A 20,379-nucleotide genomic window follows, 5' to 3' on the forward strand; every position below is an offset into this window, starting at 1 on the left:
CATTTTGTCTCCCACTTACAAAAACCCTACCAACAAAGTTCTTTAACATTAATATTTTTGTTACAAATATATTTTGAATTTAGTAGAGGATGAATTAACTATTTTGTCCACTGTATATATATATATATATATATATATATATATATATATATATATATTCATACCAGAAAGCACACCAGGAAGTACTAATATAAACATATCTTTAAGTGCCCCTTAATAATATATTTATGTGTGTATGTAACCAACCACAAATAATGTTATGTATGCATGTAGAGTTGTGTAATATGTTTCCCTCTCTTTCCCCTTGTCAGTTTTACTCACCACATGGCAACTTTTTCAAGCATATTCTATGTGTTTTTGTCCTAAATAAAGCTTTTTCAAGGATATAAATGTCTAAATGAACTAAAAATATCAATACTACTGCAGTATTTGCCAATGGATGAGACCAAACCAAGCAGACCGTTCTACTCAATATTGTGACCTCTGACTGACTCAGCCTCAGGCACCATTACTATTAGGATTAAAATAGTTTAAAGGTGACTATGTTGTTGGTTGCTTGGGTGAAGTTTATTTCGAACATGTATACAGTTTATGTATGATACATCACATATTTGACATATTATCATTTTTTTTCTTCAAAAAATGTTGTAGAAAGAAGCAGGGCTTATTTAATCCTACCCCTTTTCCACTTCATGGCAATTAATAACAGTCAGTAAGCTCTGCCCGTTAATTTCCGCACAATTTACATCACTTCATTGTTGATACAACAACTCTCTTCATAGTTAAGTCAGTTATTATTAACCTAATGAGAGGAATAATTTTGAAAAGGTTCATGACGTATTTTGTAATTCTCATTCCTTGTATTTTACAAAAACTTAAACCTTAAACAGCCTCTTAAACTGAATCATATTAGTACATTGTGGGTGTGGCTGTTAGTCAACTTATAGAGGGCTCTCATAATGTTAAAAAATATATATTGTTTTCTGCTCTGATTATAAAAATATTAAATTTATAAGTAGGGCTGGGCGATATGGACCAAAACTGATATCACTGTATTTTTAGCCCGAATACGGTATAAACCATTATCTTAAAAATAAAAATTTTTTAAACATGCTAATTACTTAAGGTTGCCTCAGTGTTTCATGGCTAGATAACTACTGTTGAGTACTTTGTCCATTTTTTTTCTGTAAGTAGTAACGTAATGTGTTATTTATTCTTTAAAAAGCTATAAGTCAGCCATTACTATGTCAAAGCATCCATCCATCCATTTTCTACCGCTTATTCCAGGCATGTGATTTGACCAAAATGAACAAGACTGAAAATATTTCCGGGGGGCTGGGGGACGAAAGCTCCTGGTTTTTCACCAATTTAACATGCTAAAATTAACAAAGACAGCACCGTTTGAAGAAAATATTTTAGTGTTTAAAGACATGAAAACATCATTAATAGAACATACATACCCCAATTATCCTAATGAATCACTGTATATGGTTCAGTCCCAACAGTATTTAGTCACTAATATTTACATCTTGTGTTCATTTCACATCCACAGGTGTCACATTGATCAGTGTTATTATCTACAGTTTATTTACAGTATTACCTCATTACTTCAGTTCACTTCACAGATTTACTTGCTCGGAAAGCCCTAACATGAGCTTTCCTTGCAAATTTCTGAGCAGCCTGCATTTTCCTTTTGGTCTCTGCTTTTGTAGCTTCTTTTTTGGATTTCACTGCCAACTTCTGCCTCTAGTATTATATGCAAATTTATTTCAAATAAATTGTTAACTGGAATCAATAATGCGACTCTTTAAATTTCTGTAATTTCATAATATATTTTCACGTGGCTTTTTATTTTTTACCTAATTATTAACTACCCTGTCTGCAACTGAAGTGGGTTATTTGGGTGGATTTTTCCTCTCGATGTCTACGGCAGTTGTCGATGTAAACAAAGGATGAAGTCCGTAAGGTTTGTTCACTTTCGGTTGACATCCAAGAGTACCAGCTAGTGAAAAGTTGGTTTTCCCTGCTTCAAGTTGTTTCATATGTTTTTGATGTTTCGCATGTACTTCCAAAGCCTTGAAACCTAGTGATCCGTAGTCAATATTATCATGACACCACGTGCACAAAACTTTTCCGAGACGATCGATTATCCGAATAAAATCGCCGAACAAAGTCGTAACTTCCTTCTTCCCAAGAGTATCAGTGATTTCCCTTTCCATCCATCCATCCATCCATCCATTTTTTACCGCTTATTCCCTTTTGGGGTCGCGGGGGGCGCTGGCGCCTATCTCAGCTACAATCGGGCGGAAGGCGGGGTACACCCTGGACAAGTCGCCACCTCATCGCAGGGCCAACACAGATAGACAGACAACATTCACACTCACATTCACACACTAGGGCCAATTTAGTGTTGCCTTTCCATCCAGTCCCATCAAAACTTATTTTTGACATGTTTAGCAATTTCTTTTACTCATGAAGCATCCTTTCTCTCGAGAACCGACATCGTTTACATTTGAAAAATGGCGGTAGCAACGTCATCATTCATAACAGATGTCCTGAATGGTCACAAGGAACATATCGACCAATCAACTACGGCATAATATTATATTACGCCGTAGTTGATTGGTCCACAGTTTTTTTTCCCCCCCGAGATTAAAAAATACGGAATTCCAACTTTAGACGGAAAGATCACATGCCTGTTATTACCTTTGGGGTCGCGGGGGGCGCTGGTGTCTATCTCAGCTACAATCGAGCAGAAGGCAGGTTACACCCTGGACAAGTCGCCACCTCATCGCAGTACGTCAAAGCAATTTTCATTAATTTTGTTTATGAATATTAAGTTTGTATTCCTACACTTGTGTGCTGCATAAATGGAGCTTCTACTCGCACAATGTATAAATAAAGCTGAAGTCACTCACCAATCGCCAAATGCAGTTGCTGTCCCAAGCATTGAATAACTCAGGAGTCGAGAATATATATAAAAAAAAAAGTACTTTCATGCGCATCACAGTGCGTTATCTGAGAAGCCTCCGGAAACACGCAGGAAGCAGGGGTAAGCCAAAGAGGATGCCCTGTGCTTTGCTTCTCAGGCACAGAAAACATCAAAATGTACCGGAATGGCGGTATAGTCTCAAATGTATACCGCTTTCTAAAATATACTGGCATTAAGTATAATACCGGTGTATTGTGCACCCCTGTTAATAAGTAATAATTTTGTGGAAATTTACTTACCATAGTCAGGCCCGGAACAAATCCTTGTTTGTGAATGACTGAGCATTTCATGGAAGCTGCTTTTATACCCAATCATGGCACCCACCTGTTCCCAGTTAGCCTGTTCACTTGTGGGATGTTCCAAATAAGTGTTTGATGAGCATTCCTCAAATGTTTCAGTCTTTTTTGCCACTTGTGTCAGCGTTTTTGAAACATGTTGCAGTCATCAAATTCATAATGAGCTATTATTTGCCAAAAATAACAAGAGTTTTCCAGTTCGAACGTTAAGTATCTTGTATTTGCAGTGTATTCAATTGAATATAGGTTGAAAAGGATTTGCAAATCATTGTATTCTGTTTTTATACACAATATGCCAACTTCACTGGTTTTGGGTTTTCTATTTTGTCAATGAAAAAAAGTGTTGTTGAATGATACCACAATATGCAATTTTGGCAAACTTGCTGCAGCACAGTAATAAAAGGTTGTTTGAGAACCAGAACTGTATAGCGGTGGTTCTCAAATGGGGGTACGCTTACCCCAGGGGGTACTTGAAGGTATGCCAAGGGGTACGTGAGATTTTTTAAAAATATTCTAAAAATAGCAACAATTCAAAAAACCTTTATAAGTATATTCATTGAATAATACTTCAACAAAATAGGAATGTAAGTTCATAAACTGTAATAAGAAATACAACAATGCAATATTCAGTGTTGACAGCTAGATTTTTTGTGGACATGTAATATTGACGTTAAAGAATTATTTTTTTGTGAAGGAATGTTTAGAATTAAGTTCATGAATCCAGATGGATCTCTATTACAATCCCCAAAGAGGGCATTTTAAGCTGATGATTACTTCTATGTGTAGAAATCTTTATTTATAATTGAATCACTTGTTTATTTTTCAACAAGTTTTTAGTTATTTTTATATATTTTTTTCCAAATAGTTCAAGAAAAAACACTACAAATGAGCAATATTTTGCACTGTTATACAATTTAATAAATCAGAAACTGATGACATAGTACTGTATTTTACTTCTTTATCTCTTTTTTTTCAACCAAAAATGCTTTGCTTTGATTAGACGGTACTTGAATTAAAAAAAATGTTCACAGGCTGAAAAAAGGTTGAGAACCACTGCTCTATAGGATGTGTACACAATATACCTTGCTGTCCTGCGGCGTGTTGAGGATGTGCACGGCACTGGGTCTGACGCCATTGGCCTTGGCCCGTCGGTACAGGGCAAAGCGGCTCTTTCGGCGGCCGCGGTCGCCAGTGGGAAGAGAGCCATTGTACCTGGCAGAGAAGAGCGAGGGATGATTAGCATCTACAAGAATACGCACAACTTGACCTCTGCATTTAACAGTGAACACATTACATAATGGCGTCCCTGCAAAGCTGAAGAGAAACTGCAGTGGCTATAAAAAGCTTGGCTGCTTTTGTGCGGCGAGCCTTTTTGAACACTATCAAAAGACCTACTAGAGCTCAAACAGGATGAACCTCAATGAAGAGACATCTCCATAAAGCAGACCAACATGAACAGCAAACAGAAGCAAAATAAATATGTCAGCAAAGACTAACGTGTGTTATCCATGTTGAACAAGACAACACAAACTGACATGGACGTTGTTTTGTTCCAGCGACAGTTCTTGTGACACAGACGAGGCAGGAAGCCGGCATGTGACTGATAAGAGCCGCTCAGGAAGCGAACCTTCCCAGAAGTCATTGAAAAGCCTTTCCAGTAAAAGGTCACAGTCTGTCCGGTGACTTCGAAGGTCACAACACACAGATAAAGCTAACGTTTTAAAATACAAACCAAGCCTGACATTTAAGAAATAATCAGGAAATTAGATATAGAGTCTACGACTAATGTGGTCCATCCGGTTGACGATGTGGAGACCTGATTCAACATCCTGCGTCTTACTTTTTTGTGGGCACACTAAAATTCAACATAAACTTCATAACGCTTTTGTAAAAGTGTAATGATGGCGACAGCTGCTGTATGATAATACACACATAATTTCCACCTGACTTACAGTAGGGTAAAAAGGTATACAATTTCATCTTTTCCCCAACCCTAATATGGTTTTCTAAATATTCACAAGATCTGAATTGAACCTATTCAGGCCCTGTAGGTCTAGGAAGGTTCCTTGTGGTTCCAATAATAAATGGGGTTACTCAAACTGTCTGAAATAGACCCTGGCCACAACCCCAGATTCTCCGGGTACATTTCGGACCTTTTGCATCATTGTGACTTTTAGGGGGTAAGTCCATTTTGGGGTACTTTGGGAGCTTTAGGCAAAAATGGTCCTTTTTTTTTTTTTTAGAAATGTTGGGACTTTCAGGTCTGTTAGCCTAAATTTGCACCTTTACAATTAGAGTAGATTAAGAACCATCTGTTGGCAGTATGCATTAGATAGATAGATAGATAGATAGATAGATAGATAGATAGATAGATCCTATGTCCCACTCTCCCTTGTGGAGGGGGTGTATCGGCTGGGGACATCTCTGTGCTGCTGATCCGCCTCCGCTTGGGATGGTTTCCTGCCGGCTCCGCTGTGAACGGGAACGGGACTCTTGCTGCTGCTTTGAACTGGACTCTCGCGACTGTGTTGGATCCATCATGGATTGAACTTTCACAGTATCATGTTAGACCCGCTCAACATCCATTGCTTTCCTCCTCTCCAAGGTTCTCATAGTCAGCATTGTCACCGACATCCCACTGGGTGTGAGTTTTCCTTGCCCTTATGTGGGCCTACCGAGGATGTCGTAGTGGTTCGTGTTGTGGTTTGTGCAGCCCTTTGAGACACTAGTGATTTAGGGCTATATAAGTAAACATTGATTGATTGATTGATAGATAGAAAGATAGATAGATAGTACTTTATTGATTCCTTCAGGAGAGTTCCTTTAGGAAAATTAAAATTCCAGCAGCAGTGTACAGAGTTGAGATCAATTTAAATAAAAGTAATAAGTAAATAATGGGGGTTTAAATGGACACAAAATAGAGAAATATTACAATAAGAATAAAAAATAAAAAGCAACAATGGGAATAAAAATATAACAGTAAAATAAGAATATAACAAGACGAAGTAGGCAGTAGTGACTATGTTATGAAAACGTATTGCACTGTTTTTTTTTGCATCCCCTTTCATCCTTGTCCCCCCCGCCCCAGAGAGGAGTTGTACAGTCTAATGGCGTGTGGGACAAAGGAGTTTTTGAGTCTATTAGTCCTGCACTTGGGATGAAGCAGTTTAGCACTGAACAGGCTCCTCTGGCTACTGATAATGCTATGCAGAGGGTGACTGGCATCATCCAGGATGCTCACTAGTTTGTCAACAGTCCTCTTCTCTGCCACCGTCACCAGTGAGTCCAGTTTCATTCCGATTGTAGAACCGGCCCGCCTGATCAGTTTCTCAAGTCTGGAGCTGTCCTTAGATGTACTGCCCCCCCAGCACACTACCGTGTAGAACAGAACCCCGCTAATTTAAGTGCCAGTAGAGTGGAAACACAAGTTGACTTTATATGCTTAATTGTGTTTTATTGTATCTATTGAACCATTTCAAACTGTATTCACAATCCGCAAATTATGTGAAAATACCGTGTAAACATCACAAATTGTCACAAATTCAGTCAGCCATTTTGAAAATTACGCTCCGAATGTCTTTAATAATTTCTGTAGATTGACGTCACCAGATTAACATTTCTGCAGTCTGACCATAGTAACAGATCAGTCATACTGTAAATAAGCAAAAATTAGAGAGTGATGTGCTGTCTATCATTCACAACCCCTGTATACACATAAACACGTTTTTCTTCCTTTATATTCTTTCTAAATCATAACAATTACATACATAAAAAGTTATCTTACAATGAAGCCAATGGGGGCTTTCTATTTCCTTTCTAAACCCTCCTAATAACCATCCAAAACCTGCCAACAATACTGTATATACATATCATGACCTGAATATTAACCAAATATTAGCAATGTTGTTATAAGCGAGAACACAGACAAACTATTTTGTAGCAGCGGATTGATAGCACAAAGCTAAGTAGTCCTCCGCTGCTTTATTGTGAGCTAGCGATGTCCTGCTGCTCCTGCCTCATCGCGTCTCTGCTCGTTAAAGTTATTCTAAATTGTAAATCATGCTTCTCATCTGGATTTTGTGAGGATTTAGCCATAAATCTAGAAGTTATTCATCTGTGGCATTCAATTAATACCCGGAGATGGCGATAAACACACACACGGGGTCTTTAGGGAGACATATGATTCATTCTTCATATAAACAGGAAGATATGGATATCCTTTTAGTCGTCATCGGAATAAGAGAAGACATTGTACAGTCAGCTATTGTTTTATTATGTTTGTAGTTTGTATTTCTTGTTTAGCCCTTAGCAATACTGCTACATGTTGCTTAGTGTTTCACTAAAGGTGGATCTGTTTAGCAGAGCGTCTACAATGTGTAGGTCATTCTCCTTACATTCAGGATCAACAATATAATATTCAGGATCATAATTTTTCCCAAGTTAATCGTTGTTGGCTCTCACAAAGCCATCATGATTTGCATTGTTTTTTGGTGGGAAAGGGATCTGTGACTCCTACCGCTAAATCATCACGATGACGTGTCTGGCTAGCTCATAATCTCTCAAACTGGCTCGGGAATCTCAGTGAGATTGATACTTACTTGATCATATCTATTTACTTCCAAACTTTTTAAGTCTTTTGGTGTCATAAATCAGATATAAATGATAATAGCTTAAATTTAGAGGAAACATGTTTTTAAATTCTACTGGCACTTTACTTTGATATATTTTTTATTTCAAATACGCAAAAAAACAAGAGCAAACCTGATCCAATACAGTACTATAGCCTTAACAGCCATTATAACAAATTGAAAACAACGGAATATAAAAAACGAAGAAAAAAAAAATACAAAATTAGCAATGGACTTTGTTTTTTTACATAGTTGAAAAGGAGTGAGAAGAAGTTTACACTTAACTTTAACACAGCTTATACACATCTGATCTGCCAAAGGAAATAGCAGCTTTTATAGCGAGTACTCAGATAATAGGCGTGTGACGGTAAATATATTCTAATTTCCCACCTGGTACACATAAAAAGTGAAAGAAAGTAAGTGTTTTTTGTGTCATGCATTTACGTGTAATCAAATACATCCATCCATCCATCCATCATCTTCCGCTTATCCGAGGTCGGGTCGCGGGGGCAGCAGCCTAAGCAGGGAAGCCCAGACTTCCCTATCTCCAGCCACTTCGTCTAGCTCTTCCCGGGGGATCCCGAGGCGTTCCCAGGCCAGCCGGGAGACATAGTCTTCCCAACGTGTCCTGGGTCTTCCCCGTGGCCTCCTACCGGTTGGACGTGCCCTAAACACCTCCCTAGGGAGGCGTTCGGGTGGCATCCTGACCAGATGCCCGAACCACCTCATCTGGCTCCTCTCGATGTGGAGGAGCAGCGGCTTTAAGTTGAGCTCCTCCCGGATGGCAGAGCTTCTCACCCTATCTCTAAGGGAGAGCCCCGCCACCCGGCGGAGGAAACTCATTTCGGCCGCTTGTACCCGTGATCTTATCCTTTCGGTCATGACCCAAAGCTCATGACCATAGGTGAGGATGGGAACGTAGATCGACCGGTAAATTGAGAGCTTTGCCTTCCGGCTCAGCTCCTTCTTCACCACAACGGATCGATACAACGTCCGCATTACTGAAGACGCCGCACCGATCCGCCTGTCGATCTCACGATCCACTCTTCCCCCACTCGTGAACAAGACTCCTAGGTACTTGAACTCCTCCACTTGGGGCAGGGTATCCTCCCCAACCCGGAGATGGCACTCCACCCTTTTCCGGGCGAGAACCATGGACTCGGACTTGGAGGTGCTGATTCTCATTCCGGTCGCTTCACACTCGGCTGCGAACCGATCCAGTGAGAGCTGAAGATCCCGGCCAGATGAAGCCATCAGGACTACATCATCTGCAAAAAGCAGAGACCTAATCCCGTGGCCACCAAACCGGAACCCCTCAACGCCTTGGCTGTGCCTAGAAATTCTGTCCATAAAAGTTATGAACAGAATGGGTGACAAAGGACAGCCTTGGCGGAGTCCAACCCTCACTGGAAACGTGTCCGACTTACTGCCAGCAATGCGGACCAAGCTCTGACACTGATCATACAGGGAGCGGACTGCCACAATAAGACATTCCGATACCCCATACTCTCTGAGCACTCCCCACAGGACTTCCCGAGGGACACGGTCGAATGCCTTCTCCAAGTCCACAAAGCACATGTAGACTGGTTGGGCAAACTCCCATGCACCCTCAAGAACCCTGCCGAGAGTATAGAGCTGGTCCACAGTTCCACGACCAGGACGAAAACCACACTGTTCCTCCTGAATCCGAGGTTCGACTATCCGGCGAAGCCTCCTCTCCAGTACACCTGAATAAACCTTACCGGGAAGGCTGAGGAGTGTGATCCCACGATAGTTGGAACACACCCTCCGGTCCCCCTTCTTAAAGAGAGGGACCACCACCCCGGTCTGCCAATCCAGAGGTACCGCCCCCGATGTCCACGCGATGCTGCAGAGTCTTGTCAACCAAGACAGCCCCACAGCATCCAGAGCCTTAAGGAACTCCGGGCGGATCTCATCCACCCCCGGGGCCTTGCCGCCGAGGAGCTTTTTAACTACCTCAGCGACCTCAGCCCCAGAAATAGGAGAGTCCACTACAGATTCCCCAGGCACCGCTTCCTCAAAGAAAGACGTGTTGGTGGGATTGAGGAGGTCTTCGAAGTATTCCCTCCACCGATCTACAACATCTGCAGTCGAAGTCAGCAGAACACCATCCGCACCATACACGGTGTTGATAGTGCACTGCTTCCCCTTCCTGAGGCGCCGTATGGTGGTCCAGAATCGCTTCGAAGCCGTCCGGAAGTCGTTTTCCATGGCTTCCCCGAACTCTTCCCATGTCCGAGTTTTTGCCTCCGCGACCGCTAAAGCTGCACACCGCTTGGCCCGTCGGTACCCGTCCACTGCCTCCGGAGTCCTATGAGCCAAAAGAACCCAATAGGACTCCTTCTTCAGCTTGACGGCATCCCTCACTGCTGGTGTCCACCAACGGGTTCTGGGATTACCGCCACGACAGGCACCAACAACCTTGCGGCCACAGCTCCAATCAGCCGCCTCGACAATAGAGGTTCGAAACATGGTCCACTCGGACTCAATGTCCCGCACCTCCCTCGTAATCAAATACAAGCGATCGTAAAAGGCCAAGTATTTGCAGCGGGTGCGGAGATCCATACATGCAGGGCACCTCCACAAGCTAGGAGAGTGTGCATTAACACCGCCGTGAAAGGCGGTGTGTGGAAACGTGCAGAACACCTCCCGACGCGTGCATGTCTTTGAATTTATGACAAGCAATAGCGCTAAGTAGACAGAGCCTGGAAACACCCTTCTGTCATTTGTTAACATTTTGCTTTCTGGATGAAGTACGTAAACAAGACAAGTGCGGGCCGGGGGCTAATTGTGGACTTCAGGTTGTTTTTAATGGGCTTGTGAAACAGTCTAGAAATACAAAAAACACAAAAAAAGACTGCAAAAACAGATAAACAGAACAAAAGGCATTGTGTGACAAGAACAGCTGAAATGTTAATAGTAATAACCAACTTGAAAAACACTCGGAGATCTGAATGACCCCCAAAATGTAATTGCTCGTTTCACATCCCATCTCTCTGACATTTCCTGAAAGTTTAATCAAAATACACCAATGACTTTTTGAGCTAAGTTGCTAACTAACTAACTAACTGATTAACAAACAAACCCTGGCGACAAATACATAACCTCCTATCGGAAATAAATAATGACAAGGATAATCATCTTCCAGAAACTTGCAGGTTCCTGGTACGAATCCAGCTTCCGCCTTCCTAGTCACTGCAGTTGTGTCCTTGGGCAAGACACATCACCCAACTTGCTCACAGTGTCAGTCACACTGGTTGAATAGTGTTTGTGGCAGCATCACCCTCAATAAAAAACAACAACAGCAAAAGGCATAATGGGATGAGAAAAAGCTGAAATGTTGATACTAATAACCAACTACAATAACACTCGGAGATCCGGATCACCCCCTGAAAACGTTCACGTTACTTATACATTTCGGACATTTCCTAAAACTTTCATCAAAATTCATCAATGACTTTTAGTTATGTTGCTAACTAACGAACTGACAAAAAGACCCCCAGCGAAAACATAACATCCTGGCTGAGGTAATAGTAACAACATATAAATATTTGTATTACTTCTTTGTAGTCTTTTTAATACATGACAGGCACATGCGCCATGGCTAATTATGCCAGTTCGATGATGTATACCCCCAGAACTGACCAACGCAAAACAGCACTTTTAAAAGGCTACATTATGCTAAAACAGCTACAAAAAGGCAAATAAAAAGCAAGGCAAGGTGGACTACTATGCTTGAATTATGGCGGTTCAATTTTAGATTTGTGACTTAACAAATTCAAATTTTTATGACCGTTAGAATGACATGGAATTTAAAGGTTTAAAGTATACTGAATGTATTATATGTGCATTTCAACACATATACATGCATTTCAGTCTGTGTTTGTTTATCTTTATTTTCAAGTCAGCTCCCTCGTCGGCCCTGCCTGATAACCCTTTCAAACTACTACATTCTTTTCAGCCGACACGAAGACAGAAAAGCATGTTAATAAAAAGAGACTAGATGACACATAACTGCAATAAGAAAAGGGCAGAAAGAGGAAATCAAAGATGCAAGGGAAGATAAGGAGCAGAGATGATAGAGAAAAGCCTGTGGCAGAGTTCCAGCATCTATGACGTACGATCACACTGGCCACTTGTGTCCTGCATGCACAAACATTATAAAGCACGGCATGAAATATTCACTCCTTGTGGGAGCCCACTTGGGACACAAGCTTTGTTTTCAATAAAGACAATGCTCTCTCACAAGATATTGAAAGCATAGGAGAGGCCAAGCGCATCATAACGGACAAAAGGCAAGACTGATGGACAGGGCAGCGCATGGTTTCGTGGCTGGCTGACGTAATGAGCGGTGGCAGGCGCAGGCGGCTCACATGGCCTGCATGGAGGCTGGCATCGACCACACGACCGCATGTGTGACATCATCAATGCTGACAGACGCAAGGTCGAACCATGCAGGCACACTACATGGACCAGCAAAATAAGAGAAGTGACAACAGAGAGTAGAAACAACCAGACATGAATAACAGGTCTCATACAGTGGGGCAAAAAAGTATTTAGTCAGCCACCGATTGTGCAAGTTCTCCGACTTAAAATGATGACAAAGTTCTGTAATTGTCATCATAGGTACACTTCAACTGTGAGAGACAGAGTGTGAAAAAACAATCCAGGAATTCACATTGTAGGAATTTTAAAGAATTTATTTGTAAATTATGGTGGAAAATAAGTATTTGGTCCCTTCAAACAAGGAAGATCTCTGACTCTCACAGACCTGTAACTTCTTCTTCAAGAAGCTCTTCTGTCCTCCACTCATTACCTGTATTAATGGAACCTGGTTGAACTCGTTATCTGTATAAAAGACACCTGTCCACAGCCTCAAACAGTCAGACTCCAAACTCCAATATGGCCAAGACCAAAGAGCTGTTGAAGGACACCAGGAAAAGAATTGTAGACCTGCACCAGACTTGGAAGAGTGAATCTACAATAGGCAAGCAGCTTGGTGTGGAAAAAATAAGACTGTGGGAGCAATTATCAGAAAATGGAAGACATACAAGACCACTGATAATCTCCCTCGATCTGGGGCTCCACGCAAAATCTCATCCCGTGGGGTCAAAATGATCATGAGAACGGTGAGCAAAAATCCCAGAACCACACGGGGGGACCTGGTGAATGACCTGCAGAGAGCTGGGACCAAAGTAACAAAGGTTACCATCAGTAACACACTACACCAACAGGGAATCAAATCCTGCAGTGCCAGATGTGTCCCCCTGCTTAAGCCAGTGCATGTCTAGGCCAGTCTGAATTTTGCCAGAGAGCACATGGATGATACAGCAGAGGATTGGGAGAATGTCGTGTGGTCAGCTGAAACCAAAATATAACTTTTTGGTATAAACTCAACTTGTCGTCTTTGGAGGAAGAAGAATACTGAGTTGCATCCCAAGAACAGCATACTTACTGTGAAGCATGGGGGTGGAAACATCATGCTTTGGTGCTGTTTTTCTGCTAAGGGGACAGGACGACTGATCCGTGTTAAGGAAAGAATGAATTGGGCCATGTATCGTGAGATTTTGAGCCCAAACCTCCTTTCATCAGTGAGCGCTTTAAATGGTTGACCAAATACTTATTTTCCACCATAATTTACAAAGAAATTATTTAAAATTCCTACAATGTGAATTTCTGGATTTTTTTTTCACATTCTGTCTCTCACAGTTGAAGTGTACCTATGATGACATTTACAGACCTCTGTTATTTTAAGAGGGAGAACTTGCACAATCGGTGATGGACTAAATACTTTTTTGCCCCACTGTAAATAATTCCAAGTGCAACAATGTAGTGCACTCAACCTCCTCATGCTATCCAACTCACAAGTCAATGAAAGTACCTATATTGTAAGAATGAAGAGGGATGTTGAAAAATCATTAGAGGACGTCATTTGTAAGAAGGCTGTGAGGGACAAAATTTGAGTAACAAATTTTAAAAAAAAGGAGGGATTTTCCAATCAAGGTTTTATGCTGATGATTACGATTATGAATGAGTGAGATCAGCCGATACCAATACCAATCACATGCATTACCTGTATTTGTTTTAATGTATTTATGGTAAAGTGCTATACAGTTTAACAATATAAACACCATATTTAAACTACAAAAAAAACTCATTCTCGTTCTCGGCGAGTAACATGGTCAGCCTTGTCCTCCAGTGATAATGTTACGCAAGATACAAAAAAGTTTGAATTATTTGCCATAATGGAGGTGGTGTTTATTAGCTAAGAGGAGCATCTCCACACTTTGTATGGAGACACATAATTAGCTGATTGCTGCATGTCAGCAGAGGGACTAAAAATAAATACACTGTCAGCAAGAGGGGACTGCCGTTTGTGATCTGCAATAAAATGAAGCAATCGCTGATGGCAATCACATACTTTTTCCCAAAATCGACGACTCTGAACAGTGAAGGATCAATCAGCCCATCCCTAATACAAACCTAACAGATTATGTTCAGACATACAAAATGAACAGTGATAGTGATCAATCAGTCTATCCTTAAAACAAAGCTAAAAGATTATCTTCAGAAATATAAATTCACTTTCTTCTACCACTTCTTTTACAAAAAAATACATGCTGTCATGCTAGTCAGGGTTTCTCCTACATGTAATTGATCATCCATCCATCCATTTTCTACCACAGTCACGGCAAAATAAAAGCCCCCAGTGCCCCATACACTTAATAAATAAAGGTATTTAAGTGAAAACAAATTTAAGAAATATATTGTATGAATGGATATATAAAGACTAGTATTCACACACTGTGGACTAGGGCTGCACAGAAAATTTGGCCACTGAAAAAAGAGAAAGACTTTGATCACCACAACAGCGCTGTCGAAACAAGATGTTGGGATGACGTAAGCAAGACGCATGCAATGGGCTGCTTGCAAGTTGCAATTAAAGATTATTTTGATAGTCAACGATTAACTTAACGATGACCTGATAAAAAGCATAAAACTACTCAGTGACTCTAATTTAGTCATCTGCATTTAAATTCAACTTAAAATATTATTGGCATATACTAACAAAGTTGACTAATTCATTCCAAAATATTTATTTATACTGTAAATTTAAGGATTTTGTGGTGATGTGTTCAAACACTGCACACAGGTACAATATATAATTGATTAACTCCTGGCTTTTTGAGCAATTTAATATACTAGATCATTTTTTAACATTTTAGCTATCTAACAAATTGTATATTTATTCTCTAATGATTTCAGCACCGTAGTGCCTATGGTTTGTGTCAACCGTGTGTTATGTGTGTGTCTGTGATTGATGTTTGTTATTGTGCCGACGCTGCGTCACACCTAAAGTTCTTGACAAAAAAAAAAAAAAAAAGTACCTGAATTGTTTTAGACAATTTCTAGCTGGTGGAATTTGATAATTATGACAGTTAAATCTTTTTTGCACACAACTTGTCTCACACTTGTTAGCTAGCCAGCAAGATAGCTAACTATCTTACTGAGTTTGTTTGTTTGTACTTGTTTGAAGGACAATGTGCAGTTACATTAAGAAGATGGCTGCACCAGATTTAGCACCATGCTAAATTCAATCTGTAGTCCTTTTATGGCACATTTAACATCCACAATTAAAACTACACAGAATTGAAAATACACAACAATATTAAAATTACATAGTGAAAAGCAATTTAAAATACAAGTACAATACATAGAGGGTATGTATCAGTGGGCGGTCAAGTTACAGTATTTTAGCAGCTTCATTCAAAGTGTAGAAGTATATAAAGTGCAGCAGTTTTTATCAAAGTCCACATAACACAGCATACAGTGCAGTAGCCATCAGGTGGTACCCATTAGGGTATCATCCAACATCCATATACCCCATTGGTACTGCATACATGAACAAGATTGCGATGTTGAGGTCGCATCCTCCAGATCAGACATCATGCCTACGCTCTAAATGTTTTGCCATAAAAAACACGGTCTGATTTGCAACCGGTGATGTTGTTGCGAGGGTGCTGACCCGCTTCAGTCTGTAAAAATTGTCAACAAATTTGTCAGCGACCAATTTTATTGTCGATATTTGTCGACAAATCATTGCACCGCTAGACTGAAGCAGACGCAGCATGTCTGCGATGTGGACATACTTTGATATATCCAAGACAACCCACGGACAGCGATCTACAAAATGTGCATTGTGCAACTAATAAGAGGACAGAGGCCCTTTTAAGGAGAGAAAGTAAAGTTGGAGCAGCAGCGCGAAGCAAAAGTGATGTCAGTGTTTTGGGACAATAGAGGCTCGCTGCAGGTCCCGCCGTTCGTCGCAAATATCGAGCGACAGACGAAAAGAGTTTCCAAACGTGAGTACAGTCTCCAATAACACCAGAAAAAAACATGCTAGATTTGATTGTGTTTGATAAGAAAAAGTCACTAAAATAATTTTTTACAGAGTATAGCCTGTATGTACAATAAGCAGCAACTATTTATAAATAGAGCAAAACACTATAATAGAAGACAAAATATATGTGGATACTAATTACTAATAAACAAGTTGTATTACATGTAAAACAATATTTTGGTCTTTTTAAGAGAAAATAAATGCATCATCGCCTATTATGCAAATTTACTAATGACATCAAATTGAACCCTCGGCCAGGCCCCCACTGCCACAAGTATATTAGCAATCTGTAGAAAACGATGCTTGTGTCCAAAAAGGTGGAGAAAGTCACCAGATCTGTCGCTTTTAAGAAAAACAGAATCTAGAGCGGACTGAATACTTGCTATATACTGTATAATGAGAAAGTAACATCTTATTCTCTGGCAGACCAGGTGGATAAGAGTTGTTTTACAAAGCAGAGCTACTATGCCATCTACCTTATGGAGTTGAAACAACAAGCTACATTCCCAGTCAGTCCCGTTAAAATTTATTGAGGGAAAACATGCCGCGCAAAATCTTTTTGTGGCAATCCACATTACTGATGGCGGACTGCAACGACACAATCTACATTTGGGAAACATTGCACACACCTTTCCATCATTTCACCAAAAACAGTTTTCAACATAAAAATGTGTTTATTTTTTTGGCCAATGTTGACATGCTAGAAAGACTCAAAATATGAATATTCTTCAAACAAAAGGTGGATTTTGTGTATTGGTATTTTTGCAACGGCTCGCATCGCCTTATGTTGGGGTTGTTTCCAATGCAAAATTGTACTGCTGCAGGTCACAAAAGCGAAGTGAAAGCATCAGTCGAAAAAAAACAAAGGACGGCAAAGCTCAGATGGTACAACGGCCGTACCAGCTACGTGAGGGTTCTTGTTCGATTACAGCTTCCCTCATCCCAGTCACTGCAGTTGTGACTTTGGGTGTGACGCTTCATCCACCTTACTCCCAGTGCCTGTCACATAGGTGTATGTTTGATGGTGGTCGGAAGGGCCGTAGGTATTGGCAGCAAATTGGCAGCCATGCTTGCGTTCGTCTAGTAGCTGTGGCGACAAACGTAGCTTACAACCATCATGTGTGAATGTGGAGTAAATAAATGATGGGTTCTCAGCTCTCTGTGAGGCGCGTTGAGTGTCAAGAAAAGCGCTTTAAAAATGTAATTCATTATTATGACAAAAAACAATGGCAAAGCCATAACAACATGGTAAGGTAACCTTAGCATGTGTAATAGTCATTTCTAATCGGGGAATCTAACCCTAGCTTAAAATTGTTCCTGGCTAGTAGTACTGCAGTAGGGCTGGGCAATTAAAGCAAAAATAATAATCACGATTATTTTGATTGGTATTGTAATCACGATTAAGTACACGAGCAGTATCAGACACATTATTTTCCCAAACAAATGTTTTTTTCTCCTCACAATGACCACATTTCACTAACACGTATGTCAATTTCCCTAATATGCTGCGTTTCACAGCGGATTCCGTTTTATTGGCCAATTATTTGACTTTTTCCATAGTTACATGAATGCGAAAATCATATGCTTTATTTTCTTATTGAGTTTAGAGATTATTGATTAGCCATACTAGCGCTGTGTTAAATAAAAAGTAGCAACCATAGTGACATTACAAACTCTTAGTAGACGTGCTCTTTTTTCCACTTATTTGCTCCTCATCCGTTTCACCCTTACAAGTTCCATAATTTGCATGTATGCTGCACGGTTTATTAATTGTTTTTCCCCGATTATTATGTATTCCTGATCGTGCGAAGTCATATTAAAAATGTAAATTACAATTTAATTAATTCTCCGGCCCCATACTGTAGTACCTGTTTTTACTGTGCAAGGAAAAAGGGACAGTACATGGAAGGTCCTTTTCAACTCCTCATGCACAAAACAAGACCCATAGAGGATGGGTTTGGTGTGGAAGAAGCCTGTCTAACAGCCTTTGGGATGAACTACAATGGATATGGCCTTTCTCCGGTCCAAAGTGAGTGACTTATGAACCTCACAAACACACTTAAAGTCTTCTCAGGGAAGTGGAATCAGCTAAGCTGCAACGGTGGAGGGGACAGACTTTAAATTTTCGAATATTTTTTTACTTCGGTCAGCAGCCTTATTGTTTATGTATACTACTGTTAGTGGAAGACTGAATCAGCATTAACGAGCACCTCCCTTGGTATCTGAGAAAGTCGCTGTGCTCAATCAGTGTTATGGTGTGGCCAGCGACTCATCAGTATTCAGATGCAGGACGGCCACATCCTCCTCTCTCCATGTTGTCTCCAAGACATAGGCCATTAGGTCAGTTATCTTTGGCACAGACAGGAAGCTGTGTGGGCCAACAGGGATGTCTGCGTAATCCAGCCGGGATGTGACCGCACAACTGTGGCATTCCCTCTCCGCTCCCTGTAGACCTTGCATAGCGTGGAGGAGCTGCAGACCCGTGGAAGTCGCTGGCTCTTGTCATCAACACATCCTGCTGGTGAAAAGGAGGGGCTTCTCTCCGCCTACTTATTTTTTTCCAGTCCCTTGAGCATCACGGCTGGACTGCGACTCCATTTGTAAATCCACAACAAATAATGCTTCTACCATAAAATGCATGTATTTTTTTTTTTTTGCAGACAGTGCCTACTTTGGGCCATTAAAGATCCAGCATAGGATGACATCATTGGGATTCAGCCTCAGCAATCCAGCATCTCCCTCCCACTCTCGCTACACCTACAACCATTGATGAAAAAGTGCCTCGCTTTGTGAAAAAGAGAGAAAGGGGATATTGCAGGATGACACCTAAACACCACACACTGCACAATGCTGAGAGAGAACACTGCAGGTTTTAAAGTTAGTTAGTTTGGAACACTGCTGCACACCGATGGATAATCCGCAGGCTGTTGTAAAAACGTTACGTGCATCAAGCATGCATTCGCTTTTGTTTTGTTTTTAATAACGTGAACGCTACCTCCTGATGATGGAGCTACTCTCCATCGCACACATTTCTCCTCTACTACGATAAAGCCACTCCACACACACTTACCCCAAAATGACCAGTTCGCCGTATTTTATCGAGTCTTTAACGGGCACATCATCATCTCCGTCCTTTTTCGGGGAATTCATCAGCAATTACTCCAGCAATTAGGTACTAACTGTAAAAAGAAAAGAGGGGGGAAAAAGACGAGTCGTCCTCAGCAAGAGGCGATGAAACAATGCTAACACCCTCGAAAGTGCCGCTTGGGGCTTGCCGCCTTACTGAAGTTTGGACACAGTTGGACAAGGTTTCCCCTGACTTGCTGTAGTTATTTGTTGGACACTTTTGATCCGGCGAAGGAGCATCTTTTGGTCGTGTTTTTTTTTATATCCAGTGTGCGGCTAGCTCGTAGCAAGGAAATCTGTTCAATAGCGGGAGGCGGAGACAAGACGGGCTAGTGGGTGGGAGTGGAACGTACCACTTGCAACAGGGGTGAAACCTAAACCTCACGTTTAAAAATATGAATTATAATCACGTACAATAACCATTCCTTGCTTTCATAAACATTAACACTCTTAAAAAAACACTACATGTTTTTATTTACAAGACGATTTCATGTCAGCAGAGAAATGTAACGTCTGTTTAGACGAAGAGTCCCCCCTCCAACGGATGAGAAACTGATGAAAAGAGGCATTTCTACGTCAATACAGTGCGATACTAAATATTCTGGTGTCAGCCCAATATGAAGTATATACGGGGCTAATACCGATACTAATACCAATACTTTTTACTTAAAAATTTTCAAGACCATTTAATGATTTTGTGGGTTTTTTTTAACTTTAATTAGTTGGTCAGGATTGTAATCAGAATATTCAATGTACATTACCTCACTTTAAAATCTTGATTGGATCCGTCACGGAGATCTCTACTCAAAACCCTCAAATCAGCGTCTACCATTGAAATGAACTGAAATCAAATTAGTGCTTGGACCCCCCAAAACAACACCATTTTAACATACAACATGGCTTTTAAAAAGCAAA

The 20,379-nt window shown here is 40.7% G+C and overlaps 1 protein-coding gene across 2 annotated transcripts in view; it reads right to left on the reverse strand.

The window, feature by feature from the left end:
* The window catches only part of LOC133553179 (E3 ubiquitin-protein ligase pellino homolog 2), a 56,729-nt gene extending 36,948 nt beyond the window's left edge, over positions 1-19,781 (reverse strand). For both annotated transcript variants that reach the window (XM_061901092.1, XM_061901091.1), the window contains exons 1-3: positions 19,622-19,781; positions 19,409-19,517; positions 4,371-4,500 (exon numbers count right to left, since the gene is read on the reverse strand). In XM_061901092.1, coding sequence (XP_061757076.1) covers positions 4,371-4,500; positions 19,409-19,488 — 210 coding nt within the window. In that variant the 5' untranslated portion in view covers positions 19,489-19,517; positions 19,622-19,781. The remainder of the gene's footprint in view (positions 1-4,370; positions 4,501-19,408; positions 19,518-19,621) is intronic.
* Positions 19,782-20,379: the final 598 nt, after the last annotated feature.

Source organism: Nerophis ophidion, linkage group LG05, assembly GCF_033978795.1.
Source record: "Nerophis ophidion isolate RoL-2023_Sa linkage group LG05, RoL_Noph_v1.0, whole genome shotgun sequence".
NCBI classification, from domain to species: Eukaryota; Metazoa; Chordata; class Actinopteri; order Syngnathiformes; family Syngnathidae; genus Nerophis; species Nerophis ophidion.